At 38.1% G+C, this 17117-nt stretch overlaps 1 protein-coding gene across 1 annotated transcript in view; it reads left to right on the top strand.

Annotated features, from left to right (window-relative positions):
• The window catches only part of PLCXD3 (phosphatidylinositol specific phospholipase C X domain containing 3), a 194710-nt gene that overhangs the window by 114251 nt on the left and 63342 nt on the right, over nucleotides 1–17117 (top strand). The window contains exon 2 of the mRNA XM_032136119.1: nucleotides 5887–6595. Coding sequence (XP_031992010.1) covers nucleotides 5887–6595 — 709 coding nt within the window. The remainder of the gene's footprint in view (nucleotides 1–5886; nucleotides 6596–17117) is intronic.

The following is a 17117-nucleotide window of genomic DNA, read 5'->3' as shown; positions in this document are numbered from 1 at the left end:
TTTTAAGATAAATATATAAATAAAAATAGAAGTGCACATGTTTTCCTTCCACATCCAGATCAATTGTCTTTAACTTCCACTGCCTAATTGTAAGTGCCTTGAACACAGCTGATGCTCAGTAAATGTCTGTTGAAAGAATGAAGGAATGCTATTTGGTATAAGGATTTATTTGTTTATGTCTATGCCTAACTTCCCTAATTAAATTATATGACTCTTGAGGGCAAGGATTGTATGTATTTTTTTTTTTTTTTTAGTTTCCAACTAGTCCACAGCAGGAAACTAAGGCAAAATTAGCCAGATGAAAATGTTCCCATTCTGTACCCTGTTTAGTGTGGCTGCCAAGAGCCATTTATCATTTAACCCAAAAAGCAAGGCTACTTTTGTTTTAGTCTAGTTCTTTAAAAATTATTTGCATAAGCCCATGATATTAATAATCAATGATCACACATTTTCTCCTCTCTACCCCATGCTACGCAATAGTGCCTAAAAATCATTACCAAACTGTACTATAATTATTTATCTATGTCTATCACATATTAAGCTATAAATTTATGAGGATGAGAACAATGCTTGTCTTACACTTAGCATAATAATAACACTTATAGCAGGTGCTTGATAAATGTTTTACTGAATGAGCAATTCATTAGTTTAAAAATAAGAACATTTCTTTCCATCAGGTAGGTAGACCATTTTACTTGAAGAAAACACTTACAAAATAGAATTAGTAGTACATATAAATTTTTACACAGAGAGACTAACTTACTTCCAGTTACTGGGGGCCTTTAATCAGAATGATGTGATGCCTCAAGTCATTCATATCCCTTTACACATAAAGTCTAAAAAATTACAGAATACTTGCACTAATTTTCTCAACTATACTGTAATACTCGTATGATACTACATATTCAGATGATCTTAAGTAGTGTCCAAATGTATTAGTTTTCTATTGTTGCATTAAATTACCACAAATATAGTGGCTTAAACAATACAAATTTTCTCACAGCTTCTGTAAATAAGGACTATGGATATGAATTAGCTGGGTCCTCTTCTCAGGATCATACCGGAATCAGAAATCAGAGTGCTGACCAAGACTGCAATCTCTTTTGAGGCTAAGATTCCTTTTGCAAGCTTGCTGGTTGTTCACAGAACATGGTTTCTTGAGTTGTAGGAGCTCAGACCTCAGCTCCTAGGGGCTACTTAGTGTTCACTATATTTTGAGGAAAACCTTTTCCCTTTCATCTTGGGTCCAGTGATTGGTGGCCTGCAAACTAACTGTCAATGGACAGATTAATAGATGAAAACACAAGGTTTATTTATACATGCATGGTATGCAGATGGGAGTGCTCAGTGAGGAGTAACTCCCTGAATAACCAGAAATAAAGGTTCATATACTAAACTTAACAAAAAGGTTAAGATTTTAATTGGAAAAGTATGGAATGGTCTGCTGGGCTTTATGATGCTTATGGACAGCTACATTTGCACTTCCTGGTGATAAGGAGCAGTCTTTTTTTCAACCAGAAGGGGAGGCAATGGCAACTATATTTTCAGGAGGGTCTACGTAAGTTTGAATAATATTTTTTCTGTTGCTGCTGATTGTTCAGATGCTTTCAGTTTAAATTGATGTTTATACCACTTTAGTGAGCTATTAATGACTTCCATTGCCATATGGCCTTCTCTACAACATTGCATTTTGCTCTGTTGCTGCTTGTTGCCTCTTTTAAGAGCTTGTCTGCTCAAGTCAGGCCCACTCAAGATAATCTCTCTTTGATTAACTAAGAGCCAACTGATTAGGGACCTTAATTACATATTTTTAAAAATCTCATTTCTATATAATGTAACATAATCACAAGAACAATATGAAATCATAGACCCTGCACTCAAGGGGAGGGGTTATATAGGTCTTATCACCAGAAGAAGGATGTTTTGGGGGCAATCTTCCTACCATACCAAATGACAGGATGAGAAGTTAAGTCCAGTACTACTGGAAATCATAAAATATAGAAATGCTTACACACATTCTACACTGATAAGCTAATAAAATTGATGCTATGTGCCAATTGGTTAGGCCAGATGATATCTCAGATCATCCAAAACAGTATGTGGAAAAGAGAAAGTCCATTTGTGAATTCAATAATATTTTTTAAACCATCTTTAAAATTTTTTCTCATACCTGATACAGTTTTCAAGCATAGAAACTTGCATATAACATAACCATAGTTAATTTCTCTTCTTTGAAATTCCAAATCCTCCTTTTAGCCAGTTGGGTCTATTGGCCACAAGTCCCTTCGTTAACCACAAAGAGATGCTATGGCCTGTATTAGTTAACTATTGCTGTATAACCAATTACCCCCGAATGTAGTGTTGTAAAACAACACAGAGTTTCTGTGTACTTCTATGAATCAGGAATCTAAGCATTACTTAACTGAGTTCCCTGCTTCGGTCTCTCTCACAGGGCTGCAATCAATATCTCACTCATGCAGGATCTATTTCCAAGCTTACTCATTGGCCATTAACAGGATTCAGTTCCTTGAGAGCTGTTAGTCTAAAGACCTCTGCTCCCAGCTGGTTGTTGGCCAAGGGCCACTCCCATCTCTGTGTCACATGGGCCTCTCCAACATGGCAGTTCACTCATCGAAGCAAGGAAAAAAGTAACAAGACAGAAGTTATAACCTTTTGTAACCTAATCTCAGAAGTGGCATCCCATCGTGCTTGTCCTATGTAATTCGTAAGAAGCAGGTCATAGGTTCAGCCCACACTCACAGAGAGGAGTATGAATTCAGAGGGGCAAGGATTGTTAGGCGCCATCTTAGAAGTGTGCTTCCCACAGTGCCTGAATGAGGGTACAATTTATCACACTGAGGAGAAACAAATTAAAGTGCTTATTTCCAAGAAATGAAATAAATAGTTGCTCTGATTACATTTATTTATTCAGAGCCAAAGCAACCAAGCTTGATGGGACTGGGTTTATAATGGGAGTGGTTAGCTTTTGTCTGAGGAGAGAGGGCAAATGGAACATGAAGATGAGAAACTAAACTCAACATCAGAGGAGTGACATTAAGTACCAGGTCCAAGGTATGAGTTTGAGACTGTGGATGAGAGAAGAATAAAAGGTCAGAAGCCCAGGAATACCAAATCAATGTAGAAGCAAAATATCAGACCAGATATAGCAGAAAAGTTCAAGAACAAAGAGAACTCCTGGCTTTAAAGACATGAGGTTAGGCTTTTCCTCTCAATTATTGAATGGTTATGAAGTCCTGCTGTATTTTTGCTTTACATTCAAACAAATAGAAAACTTACTGGTTCAGTGAAAATGTTGAAATTGGGAGGTAAATTATTCCAAATAAAATTATTCCAAATAAAATTAAAAGTCATCAAAACATTCATTTTTTTAGCCAACACTAGATTATATATTTCTTACAAAATGCATAGATACTGTTTTGTATCTATTGGTTTTATTTTCTTTTCTAATAATATTTACAGCACGAAGCACCATTTTATACCAGGTGCTGTGGCTACACCTCAGAGTCATCTGGCTTAAAACACATGCTGGTGAAGCCACCATTGGCTTCTCCTTCTGACTGTTTATTTTTATTTTTAACATTCCCTTATTTTGACCTTAAGAAGTTACTTTCCATGAAGATCAACAAATCATGTACTCTAGAAAGTATAATATCCTTTCATAGTATTTTCAAAAGTGGTGATTTCCTTGCCTTTAAAATTTTATTTTTACAATTTTTTTACTTGCCACATAACCATGTGATAGAAAGGTGAAACTAAAGCCATATTGAAAACAAAGAATCACTCATTTCTAGTAAAAGAAATCTAGTTATACTGAATTCCCTTTTTGCCTGCCTCCAAGTATAATTTCTACTAGATTACAGAAGTAACCAATTACTTTCATCTACCTTTCCCTTCATGTGCCTGGAAACTAACTTTTTAAACTCTTATTTTGAGAGTTTAAATTTATTTTTAAATAAATGTATTTATTATCTCTCCTAATCTTAGATCATTTAATCATAATTCTTCTTAAACTTTCTTTCATTTCTATCTTTAGACACACTTCTTTGTATATATTGAGCTTTAGCATCATTTATTTAGCTTTCACTTAAATTAGCAGTCAAATGAATAGCAACTAATAAATCCGTATGTAGCAATTTAAATGCTTATTAAAATTTGCCAATCAGAACCTAACTCCCAGCTTTGCTTATTCAGAAAGGACTGACATTTTCTTGCCACACCATCTACTAAAGATAAGGCATGCAGTTTCAGATTAAATTAAACATGGCATTTCTGTATATTTGGGTTATCTTTTATTGTTTTTGAAAAAGCAAATCATTCTGAGAACTTATCTAAATGTTAAAGATTATGATTTTCAGGGTATCAAAATATTTTGCAAATTATTTTCTTTAACAACCTACCATGGTGTCTGAAATTTAGGCACTTGTGATTCTTATGGGCTGTTAAAGCTGGATAGAGAGATACATAGATATATATACATAAATATAGAAATATACCTAGATATGGAATACAGACGTAGGTATATATTGCATCACTGAAAAAAATGCTTCAAATAGCTTATAAGACCAAGGCTTTCAAGTGTTGTATGGATAAACTTAAGGTTCTTGTGTGTGTTTGTGTGTATTTATATGTATGTGAGTTTTGGGTTGGGGAGTGAAAGAACTAGGAAAAGATATGCCTCAAGGAAGGGAAATCAGGAATGGGGCAACAAAGTGTACTCAGAGGAGGCCTGAGTATCAGATAGGGAATGATGGTACTAGGACAAGGTCATGAAACAGGAAAGGGTGTCAGAATTTAAAGCATATCTGCCCTCTATTGTATGAAATTTTTAGAATATGTTAATTTAATTTTAGCTCTTCAGTGAGTTATGCCTAAGAATTAAAGGAGGCTTTAAGAAATAAAATGCAACCTTGAAATAACTTTTCTTTATTGGGTCCTAATAAAGAGTTTCAAATGGCACTCTCTATTTGTGACAAATCACACACATGTTCATTACCACATTTCTGGAGTCTTGAAATTTGCAACTGCCAAAAATAGTCGAATAAATAGTCCTTTTTCTTCCTAGGAAGAAATTCTTCTAAATTTAGAAGCCAATTCCCAAAAGAGTTTATGCTGTTGAGAGAAAATTTGTGAAGAAAAGAGTCTATTAGTTAATTTTTAAATGCTGTCAATTTTTAAATGCTGTTAATTTTTAAATGCTATTGACTTGCAAGAACCGTTAATCATTTATTCAATATGTGAAAAGTACTTGACCTCATCTAAGTTTACAATTGCCCAAACACAAGGTCAGGAATGAAGTTAAATATGTCAGCATGGTACTGCCTTCTTGTCTTATTTCTCCTTTCCTCTATCACTTTGACCTCTTGTGCCTTCCGAAGTGAATGAGGTAACAATCCATATGCTGATTGCTTGTGAAAAGGGCATCTTTATTCATTGAGACAATCCTTCTAGGCTTAAAATTAACCCCAAATCAAGGAAAAGGGTAAGACTGAAAAGTATTTGGGTACTGGTGAGTCTTCATACATATCGCTTTATGAACGATCACTTAGGTCATACATAAGGAAAGCCAATTCCAGTGATTGTATTACATTCTTGGTTCACAGAATAGATGATTATTTAAATTTTAAATTTAATAATAAGGAAATCTTCTAATTGTTTAATAACCAATTTGATCTATTGAAGTGTTCTGTGTCTTATGTCAATTTATATAAAGGACCCTCCTAAGGCATAAAAAATAACTAGTATTACATTCCTTAGTATTTCCTGTGGCTCATTTGAGGGAGAGGTATGGATATTGCGAGAGGGAAAGAAGTTGGGAAGGGCAAAGACCAAAGAAATTAACCACACTATGCCTTGTTATTCTCCTAGGGTCTCATGATTCCTTCAGCTTCTACATTGATGAAGCCTCTCCAGTAGGTCCTGAGCAGCCAGAAACTGTCCAGAATTTTGTCTCTGTGTTTGGAACTGTGGCCAAAAAGCTCATGCGGAAATGGTTAGCCACTCAGACAATGAATTTTACTGGCCAGCTAGGAGCTGGAATTCGTTATTTTGATCTTCGAATTTCCACCAAGCCCAGAGACCCCGACAATGAACTCTATTTTGCTCATGGTTTGTTCAGTGCCAAAGTCAATGAAGGCCTTGAGGAGATCAATGCATTCCTCACAGATCACCGTAAGGAGGTAGTGTTCTTGGACTTCAACCACTTTTATGGGATGCAGAAATATCACCATGAAAAACTGGTCCAAATGCTGAAAGACATCTATGGAAATAAAATGTGCCCAGCGATTTTTGCCCAGGAAGTTAGTTTAAAGTACCTGTGGGAGAAGGACTATCAAGTGCTGGTCTTCTACCATAGTCCAGTGGCTCTGGAAGTGCCCTTTCTCTGGCCTGGGCAGATGATGCCAGCACCCTGGGCCAACACCACAGACCCCGAGAAACTGATCCAGTTTCTTCAAGCATCCATCACTGAGAGAAGAAAGAAGGGATCGTTTTTTATATCTCAGGTGGTGCTGACCCCCAAAGCTAGCACTGTGGTCAAAGGGGTGGCAAGTGGCCTCAGAGAAACAATCACAGAAAGGTAAGTGTCTTTAAAATGTCAGGGGGGAACCTCAAATAATTTAACTTGAATTCATAGAGCTCATAACTGATAAAGCTAAAATTATACCTATGTATATTAGGTCCCTAGGGCTGCAATAACAAAGTGCCACTAATTGGGTATCTTAAAACAATAAAAATATATTATCTCACAGTTCTGAAACCTAGAAGTCTGAAATCAGTGTCAGCAGGGTTGCTTCCTTCTGAGGACTCTAAAAGAGAATGTTTCATGCCTCTCTCCTAGGTTCTGGTGGTGGCTGGCAATCCTGAGTGCTACTTGGCGTATACATGCATCACTCCAGTCTCTGTCTCCGTCTCCTTTTTCTCATGCCATTTTCTCATGTGTCTCTGTGTTTTCCTTTGCTTATAAGGATACCAGGCATATTGAATTAGGGCCTGCTCTAATAACCTCATCTTAATTACTTCTGCAAGGAACCAATTTCCAAATAAGGTCATACTCACAGGTAGCAGGGGTTAGGACTTTAACATGCCTTTTTGTGGACCACAGATCAACCCATAACACCATATATTTTGACTCCATGTCTAGTTATCTTTTCATAGCACCCTTTTTCACATTTGTGTAGTGCTTTATAGATTGCAATATCCTTTCTCTACCATTTGCAGAGTCTTTTAATATCCCTAGTTCCATTTGAAATGCATAACAACACTGAGAAGTAGATATTGTCTTACAGATTTAAAAAATGAGGTTCAAAGAAGTGATATATTTTTCCTAAGACCCCTTCAACAGTGAATGATAACACAGATACTCAAACTCTATTCTCAAACTATATCCTGTGCCTTTTATACTACATATGCAGCCTTATAAAGAATGGTTACCCCGAGAAAGTGGTCACTTCATTGGTCAAGCCCAGCCAAACATGTAGGATATTCATTACTTGTGAGGTATAATTTGAGCAATCCAGTTTTTCCTGTGAGTGTGACACAACATGCTGAATTGTACATATTTATTCTTTTGAGTTAAAATATTAAACAATGCAAACATCATCTGAAGAAAGAACATAAATCCTTATCAGATCTCTTATTTTTATCTTTCATTGACATTTTGAATTATGCTAAAGAGACAGAGCATGAATGTTTTGCTTGGACTCAAGGTCTTTGTGGACAAAGACAAAAGATGAAGAGAAAAGATTAGGCAGTGAAAATAGTATGTGTGACCTTGTGGTATAGCATATAGGATGGGGAATGAAAGGAGATAAAGCTTGGAGTGATGCAAGAACACATTTTCCAGAAATCTTTTAACCAGGCTACAGAGAACCTCATCCTGTGAGCAGTGGGGAGCTAGATAATAAAGTTTAAAAGTAGCATGACTTGACATGATCTGTGTTTTATGTAATAATTGACGCAGCCTGGAGGATTGATGGAATGGAGAAAGCGAGCAGTTAATAGGTGCTTAGAAGTGTTTCAGCAAGGTAATGCAAGCTACACTGGGGAAGCGAAAAACCACAGAAGGGGATAATACGCAAGCAATGAAAATGAAAATGATTCAGTGACTACTTCGCTATGTGGTATGAATGAGAGAAAAGAGTTCAGGACAGGTAATGGAAGCATTCACAGAGTCAGGAAACAAAGACACAGGTAATTGGGAGGAAGTGGGGAAGGTACCATCAGGGTCATGCTGAATTTAAAGTGTGAGTAAGGCATTCGAGTAGATGTGGCTAATTGATCATTAGAAATATAGGCCAACTAGTTTGGGGGTTGTTGGCATTTCTCGGTGGTGAAAACTCCAAGTCATTGGAGTGGAAATGTTCCTCCACACAAAATCATAACTTACTTCTGTTACTCAGAATGGTCCATTAGCCGGGACTGCTCTGTTCCTTAAAATTTAAATAACATTACCAACTATTCATTGTACACTCTATGAAAGTGCATGGCTTTCTCTATGATTTCTGCTAATGTCTACATTTCTTATATTTGTATGGTAGGGCCCTTTCTACTACTGGATTATATCATTTTATGGCTTAATTATCCCACGCAGTCTGTCCATGTCCCATTCTGAGACATGAAACGTGCTTCATGTTCATTTCCACAATGTTTTTTAGATTTTACTGAAGATCTGAAGAGGCCAGGAATGGCTTATGATCACAATAATGTACATAATTTAAATTTTAGACTTGTCTTTAATTACAAATCTTCTGCCCTGGGATAACAGCCCCTGACAACATCTATAACACTGTACACCTCAGCCTCATATCCTCTGACTGAATCTTCTCCTCTACCATTTTTAACTTCTTTTCCTTCATTACCCTTCGATTGCCTTTGAGACCCAACATTCTAGATGATTGTGTAACTAGATTAACATTTCTAGATGATTATGCCTAACTAGTCACCCCTCTCCAGCTTCCTAAGCCTAAATTCAGCTAGTTCCAACGAAGTATTCATCAAAACAAGAGGGCTTTTTGCTTTATAGCACCATTTTCTACAAAAATTATTTTTTCTGGTAATTAACAATTTACCCCCTTTCTCACAAACTTAGAAAGTGAGGGAGTTGTGTACATATAAAAATGTGTTATTTTTAACTGTATCCTGTAGAGTCCCCAGATTTTGAAGAATCTCTTATGGGTCACTAGAGGTGGAGAAAAGGCAGCAGGAGCCTGGCAGGGAACTGACTCCAACTCCCTCCATTCTCTCCACACTTTGAATGAAAGAAGCTTCATTTTTAACTTTTACATTTTGGGCATGATGCAAGTCTTCCTACGACCTCTTCCAGCATCCAGCATAGTTCTATGCTTAGGAAAACACTTACTCATATTAAATGCTTGTTTTGCATTTTAACCAAGAACTTTACCCTCATTTTACCTGTGTAGAGATCATCCTTCGAAGAAGCCAAGAAGAAGAATTTACTCAAGGATAAGTGGTTTTCATTTTTTTCCTCTTACGGCATTTGATGTAATTTAGAAGTTTTCAAGTCAAAGTTAAACTGCTTTTTGGTTACTCATGCTCTAGTACCCTACTACTAAAGTAGGATTTGTGGGTAAAAAAATCAAATCAGTTAGGAAAGTGCTGAACATTATATTCTACACAACTCTCCCAAAGGATTCACAGTGTACATTAGCATATAAAAGGCACTAAGGAATATTTTAGTGATGAATCCTATTTAAATTTAACTAATACAATGTTTTCCAAGCACTTAAATTTTGTTCAGATAACAGTTATTAACAGCACATGGAATTAATTTTTGGAAACTGCTCTCAGCCCTTTAATTCAGAACTTCCTACTTGCCTCTAGCTTATATGTCTGGAATAATAGAGTTGTATCATTGACAAGAAAAAGGAGAAGAAAAAGAAATTTTAAAAGTAAGAATGAAGACTCCATATGGAGAACTAATTCTTTCCTCTATAGGATTATGAAAATTACTTACAAATAATTTGTCAATATATCTGAACCTTGTCATTATAGATGTGCTGGCATTCTCCAGTGGTGTTTAGTCTCAGAAGTACTAGAAAGACTTCCTTTTTAACCATTTGCAAAGCTGTATTCTGAATGTTATATTAATGTGAAGCTCAGTTTTTTGTTTTGGTTTGGTTTGGTTATTGGACATACTCCAGCCTTCTGCATGGAGCATATAGGAAAAGCTTATTGTCAGCTCTGGGGTCATGCCTTGCAAAAGCAATTTATTAATACTTATCACTTATTCAGTGAAGGAGCACTTGACTCCCCAGAACTTGTTAGCTTTCTCTTCTTACCAAGTGATGAAGCCTATGAAGTGAACTGATTCAGACATTGTCCTCCTCGCTTTTGTGCAAAAGCCATTCATTCATAAAGTCCTGTGATGGCACCAAAAGGTGTAGTAAGTTCTTCTGTGCCATGAAAGGAAAGTTACCAGGCAATTTTAAGACCACTCTGGGCCTTACATATTTTCATCTGCACAGTTTGGAGTTTGAGCCAGATTACCTCCAAGATCCATTTGAGTTGTAAATCCTACAGTTCCAAGATCCTCCATTTGACTAGCTAGTTTCTCTGCAATTTTTAAAATCATGCCTAATATTTGGATTAACAAAACTCTCAGCACATGCATTTAGAAAACAGCGTTTGAAGTTGTGGGTGGCTTTCAGGGAAACTAAATCTAGCCTGGATTTAGGTACCATAGCTTTCAATCTGGCCAATGGTTCTAAATACTGCAGATTCATTTTCTACATTGTAGCAATGCCAAAAGACACAGATTTTTATTTCTTAAAGACCTATTTTTAATTTCTTTTCCAAACACCAGTTTTTGCACCTCACCCCCACGCAATTCACACGTTCTTAAAAAGAAGGTGTGCAACTTGAGTAAAGTCCTTTCCTAATTTGTGGAAGTTTATTAACTCATAGGTTTTTCTTAATTTAAAAAATGCAGTCATACTACCTACCAGAATTTTTAAGCAGCAATGCACCTTTGCAAGTAAAGTGATGCTGAGTTAAATTAGACAACATTTTTACAGGCCAACAGTTTAGGTAATGATTAATATAACAATAATAATAATAACTGTTATTATTAGGGGTTCACTATCTGTTAGATCCTTTACTGTGTTATATTAATGATTAGGTTCAATATTTATAAAACCTCCAACTGTAGGTGCTATTGCCACCCTATCTTAACGATAAAGGGACTGAGCCTTAGAAGTGTTAAGCAACTTAGCTGGATAGCACAGTTAAGAAAAGGTGGATTCAGAATTTAAATCCAAACTCTACCTATCCATTTATTCACAAAAGCAAACATTTAAATGCCTAATCTGTTCTAGACACTGTAGTTCAAGTGACTGATCTCAGATATGGAGTCTTATAACCATTACATCATGCTATCTCCCTGCCCTGCTATTTGTGAGAATCCAAAGAAGTCACTGCAACTTTGTTTTCGTCTTATTAAATGACAATATCTAGATCAAATTTGGCAGTACATTCAGGTAGACTGAGTTCAATTTAGTACTTATCTGTTGAACAGCTCCTATGAGTATGGCTCTGCATTAAGTGCTGTGAGGCATATTAAAATTGGTATTTGCCATTGTTCCCATCAAGCATCAAGTAGGTTTGAAAAGACAAGAACATCCAAGACTTAAATACAAATTGGAGACAAACAGGAGAATTAAAGATCAAGGCCTATGGTGACTTAGAGGAGAGAGATATCTGGAAAGATTTTGGCTGGCTTTGACAAAAAGCACTGGGATAGGCAGAGATGGGTAGGGGTAGCTTCTCAGGATGAGGAAATAGCAAGTGCAAAGCATGGAGGTAGGAAATCTTGAGGACAAGAGAAATCACAGTTGGTTAGAGAAACAGAGTGATGTGCAAAGGAACATGGGGGATGAGTCGAGGAAAAAGTGAAGGGGGAAATTACGGTTAGCTGAATTAGGCACATATTAGGAAGATATTGAGGAGGGCAAATCAGAACTGGACTTCAGGGGATGAAACCCACCTAATTATGTAGGTTGAGTAAGGAAGGAAGAGACTGAAGAAGAAGCCACCAGTTTAAAGGGGGAAACAGAGTAGCATGCCAGCAAGTGTTTAGAAAGAAAGAGAGATAAAAAATGCTGACATGGTTTGACTTCAGCCCTACTGACAGTGCTGCCCCCTTGGAATACCATTTACAGTATCATTTTATATGGATGACATCCCTTGCAGTTGGAGGATGGGCAGTCCTGGCCACTTAGTCTCATCATCACAGTGATCACCTTGAGTGTAAGGTAGAATTTTCAGGATGTGGTTGTGAGTAGACACCAATATTACCCAGCTGGGCAAAGGAAGACAACTGTAGTTGTTGAGCCCACATTATGTGCCAGGCACTGTGCTAAGAGCTCTACATGATTTGTGTCCATTTAAGGCCTTGCAGCCTTACAAATTTGGTATTATTAAATCCATTAGAGGTGGAAATTGAGGCTGAGAGACGTCTAATACATTACTTTAAAATCCCATAGTAAAGTCATTCCTTAATTAATAAGCTAGGATTATTACGTGGGTTTGTTTGACTCTAAGTCCCATGCTTATTGTTGCAGATTAGGTAAAATTAATATTGCTTAGCACTGGCTGCATTTAATATATTATCTATCATCTTGGAAGGCAGAGTCAGGTCTAGGGGTTTGGGAAAGTAAATTATGCTGGTGATACAGTGGGCAAAGCTAAGAGAAGAGAAGGTCTGAAATGTGTGGCTTTGCCTCAAGAAAGCAAACCCTGATAGGATGTTAGCATGCAACCCCCTAAGGAAGCATTGACATAGAACATGAAGGGAGTTAGAGATGACTGGGTTTAATCCTTCTTGCCTTGTGCCTATTGCTCATTTCACCATTTTTTATTAAATAAGGAAGTTGAGGCCAAGAGGAATGCTAATTGATTGCCCAAGGACATACAGCTAACTGGCAGCAGAGAAAAGATGAAAATTCAGGACTCCTGGCTCCCAGTCAAAAGAAGAGACACCCCAGAGAGGGATAAGGCCAGAGGATAAACAGAAAACCTAGGGGTGGAGGGGGCAGAGCATACCAGGCTGCACATACCAACATAGAAGGGCTTTCAGTCTGCACTGCACTCAACACTGCATGGTGCCCTGGGGCCTTACTTGGAGGGGATAGGGGATAAAGCCAAAGGTCTGGGCCACAGACTTTGTGCTGGGCCTACTTTCTCTGGGCTCTCTCTCTGTTTCTCTCTCTCTCTCTTTCTCTCTCTCTTTCTTCCTCTCTTTTTCTCTCTCTGCATCATGAACCCAACGGACTCTTTTTTTTTCTCTCCAATGGGGACACACTCCAGCTCACAACCCTCCTACTGCCCAATTTGCCTTTTCCTTGCCTGTACCCGGAAGGGATGGGTCTAGTCTCTTAGAAGTTTTTCAGCTGCAGTGCCAGTCATTTTAACAGTTTGGAGAGCCAGGAAAAGCCTCACTTAGAGGTTGAGACTCAGAATGGTTCAAAGTCAGCTGTTCAAATGGTTTAAAGTCAGATGCAAGACAGTACCCATCTCCATAAAGAGCAGCTTTCCAGCCCTGCCCTTCCACCCTAGGCCATGTCCCAAGACAAGTCAGCACAGCAGTACAGCAGAGCAGCTGACAATGGATATTTGGGATATTCTATTCAACAGACAGGGAAAGCGATCTCCTCAAGCTACATATACCTGAGGAGAAAGAACACCAAGGAGACTATGGAAAGCCAGTGTTCCAATAATCATTGTTTACAAAAAGCTTTCACGATAAGATTCATTTCTTCCATCTGTCTCTCTCTCTGTCGCTCCCTGTCTCTATAGATACGTATGCATACAGATACATATATGTATGTGTGTCTGTTTGTATGTATGTACATGGCTTCATTTGTACAAGTGTTATTCCTAATTTGCAATTTAAGAAACTGAAGATCAGAATGGATAAATAATTTACTCGGATGATGTTATAAGCCAGTGCTGGGACCAATACGGAATCTTTTTGAAACACTAGACAGGGGAATCTGGCTTGTAAATCAAAAGGAATCTCCAGAAAGCAACCCTTTCCCAGCCCAGGACTTGGCAAACTGGAATGCACTTATGGAAATTTTGTTAAAATGTAAATTCCTGGATGCCACTTTCAGAGATTCTGATTTAATTGTCTATGGCTCAAAGTGTTTCATTCTTAACAGACTCAAGTGAGCCCCACTTCAAGTAGCACTGCTCATACCCATAAACGAGCTGCACCTTAATCATCCCTACTGACAAAATAACCTGGTTTTAGTTAACCTAAAGAACATAAACCCCAATATTTATTGGTGCCCTCCTCCCTAGGCTCAGTTAGTTCTTCCTTAAATCTAAGCTATAACTCCTCTACCCACAGGGCCTTCCAGATTCAAGTTCATATTTGCTTGCTGTATCACTCAGGTAGAACTACCTATCAATGATTTCCAAAAAGCAGCACTCAGCTTTTGGCATCTTCTGTCTCATGTGACTTAGTTTGATCCTAGGATTATTGCGCTAATAAGCATAAACAATTTCTCATCTTTGGTGAGAAATTATTTGTTACCCTGGGCTAAAAAGCACATTCTGATGTAAGAAGCCTTAATAACTTCTAGACTCAGTGTCTCCCACCAAAGCCAGTTAACATTATGGCACTGCATCCCAACTTCCTCCCAAATGCTAATTTCAAACAAGATGAGAAAGAAGAAGAAGAAGAGGAAAAGGAGAGGAGGCGTTTCAACTGAAGAATTATGAGGTTCATAAATTCGGAGAGGAGAGAGTTTTATTTCTTATAAAGGATTGCGGCCTGCAGGCTGGCCATTCCATGGGCTGGGAAATGTAGCCTCCAGCAGAAACTGAGAAAGGCACTTCAAGGAAAGGAAGGGTGAGACAAAAATTTAGGCTGAATGGGTCAGCTAAGTATACATATTCAACAGGTTACAGGAGAATCTATGAATATTCACAAATAGGGACGTTTGCATTTATAAATAAGTAAACATGCACATTTCATAAGTCCCATGTTCACTTCTGAGTGGAGACTTAACATTTAAATGCATTAAAATTAGGTCCTATATGTCAAAAAGTGAAACAGAAGACACAGAGGCATGTTCTGTGCAGCCTCTGTAAACCGACCAGAACCAGTCTACGATTTGTTGTCTCTGATCAGGAAGAAATGCTGGTCAGTTGTGTTGACACCACAAAAAAGTGGGGAAGTTGGATGGATTGATTTCTGTTTAACTCTTGGGAAAGAAAGTCTTTTAGTGGCAGTTAGTGAAGAAGGGGGTATAATGAGGCATGTCCAATCTCCCATCCCATCATGGCCAAAAACTCATTTGTTTTTGTTTTTTTGTTTTGTTTTGTTTTGTTTTGAGACAGAGCCTTGCTCTGTCACCCAGGCTGGAGTACAGTGGCATGATCTCGGCTCACTGCAACCTCCACCTCCCAGGTTCAATTGATTCTCCCACCTCAGCCTCCCAAGTAGCTGGGATTACAGGTGCATGCCACCATGCCTGGCTGATTTTTGTATTTTTTGTAGAGAAGGAGTTTCACCATGTTAGCCAGGCTGGTCTTGATTTCCTGACCTCAAGTGATCCTCCCACCCCAGCCTCCCAAAATGCTGTGATTATGGGCATGAGCCACCATGCATAGCCAATAACTCAGTTTTTAAGGTTTCTCTGGGGTCCTTTTGGTCAAGAAGGGGGTGCACTCAGTTGGTGGCAGGGCTCAAGATTTAATTTTTACTTCTCAGAAGGAAGAAGATTCTGTACCAGCTTATAGTTGTGAGACTGTGTGACAGAGCAGTGAGTTCAGCCTGTGTCCTCTGGGGTATGGCAAGAGAAAGGGTTGTCTGTAATTCTCCATTTTAACAACTTTTGACCCTAAAACTTTTGAAATAAGAGTGCACATAAAAACTCTCTTTCTTCTTCATTCTGCTGATGTTGTAAGATTAAAGAAGATTAAAATACATTTAAATACAGGCAGGCAATTTTCACAGTTTTAGAGAGGTTAAAGACTAAAGAAGTTTCCATGTTGTTGAGAAGTCAGATATCTATTCAGTGCCTGGTGTGTGTGTGTGTGTGTGTGTGAGAGAGAGAGAGAGAGAGAGAGAGAGAATGAATACATATACTTTTCTGAAAAACTGTGGCATAGGATGACGACTCTCCCACTTTAGTAAACCTCTCTGGATCTCAGTTTTCTTCTATGGAATTGCTGGGCAGATTGAATTTAATTTCTAAAAGAAACTAGCTTAAAATATAGCTGGTACGTATAGCTAGCACTCACAAAAAAAAAAAACTTGAAAGGAGGTAGGTTGATGGGGGTAGAGAGAATAAAGATGGAGTATCCAGGCAGCAGGGATATTTACTTAGTCAAGTAGTGACACAATAATTTGTGTAGTTTAGTCAGCAACTGAGGGAAAAGGGAGATTCGTTTGGAATTTCAAATGAACCATATCATATCAATAGATGAACGAGTAAAAGGTGTCTGATTCAAGAAGTAAAATGGACCAGATGTGGAAATCTCAGTTCACATTCCAAGGTCATGAGAAGGGGGCCTGCAGGCCACCTCTTCCCTTCTGCTGTATGCAGGCAGGGCTCCTGAGTGGGGCATGAGTCCATTCAGCTGAAAAGCTCCAAGAGAAGAGACATAAATATTTTGTGATTGTCCTTCAGCCAAAGATCCCCAGGCACAAACATGTAGTTGAACATGCAGGATTTATTATTTGTTGCAGCAAGGGAGAACATACCATGAGGTTCATACATGAGACATCCCAGTAAGAGGATGCTAGAAGGGACTTAACAAGATTGGGCTTAGGTTGGGTGACTTGAGGGAGGGTCTAAGGAAGCAGGGGTTCTCTGCAGATCAGATGCTGTCAGAAAGCAAGGACAAGTCTATATCTGGATATTTCAACAAGCCTAATCCACAGGGCTAAAGCAAGATCAAACTGTAATTGGTAAAGGAGTCACAGTCACTCATTTTAGTCAAGAGAGGTGGTGACCTTATCTGAAGTCGGTATTGTGGGACATTGCTTATGTTCAACAGGAGAATAACATGGCCTGGTCATGAGTGTCTGGCGAGCTGTCAGTTGTCAGGGGCTGCTTTTTCTTTCCCCC

The sequence above is a fragment of the Hylobates moloch genome, unplaced genomic scaffold, assembly GCF_009828535.3.
Source record: "Hylobates moloch isolate HMO894 unplaced genomic scaffold, HMol_V3 SCAFFOLD_17, whole genome shotgun sequence".
Taxonomy (NCBI): Eukaryota; Metazoa; Chordata; class Mammalia; order Primates; family Hylobatidae; genus Hylobates; species Hylobates moloch.
This window is presented reverse-complemented; position numbering and strand designations above follow the sequence as displayed.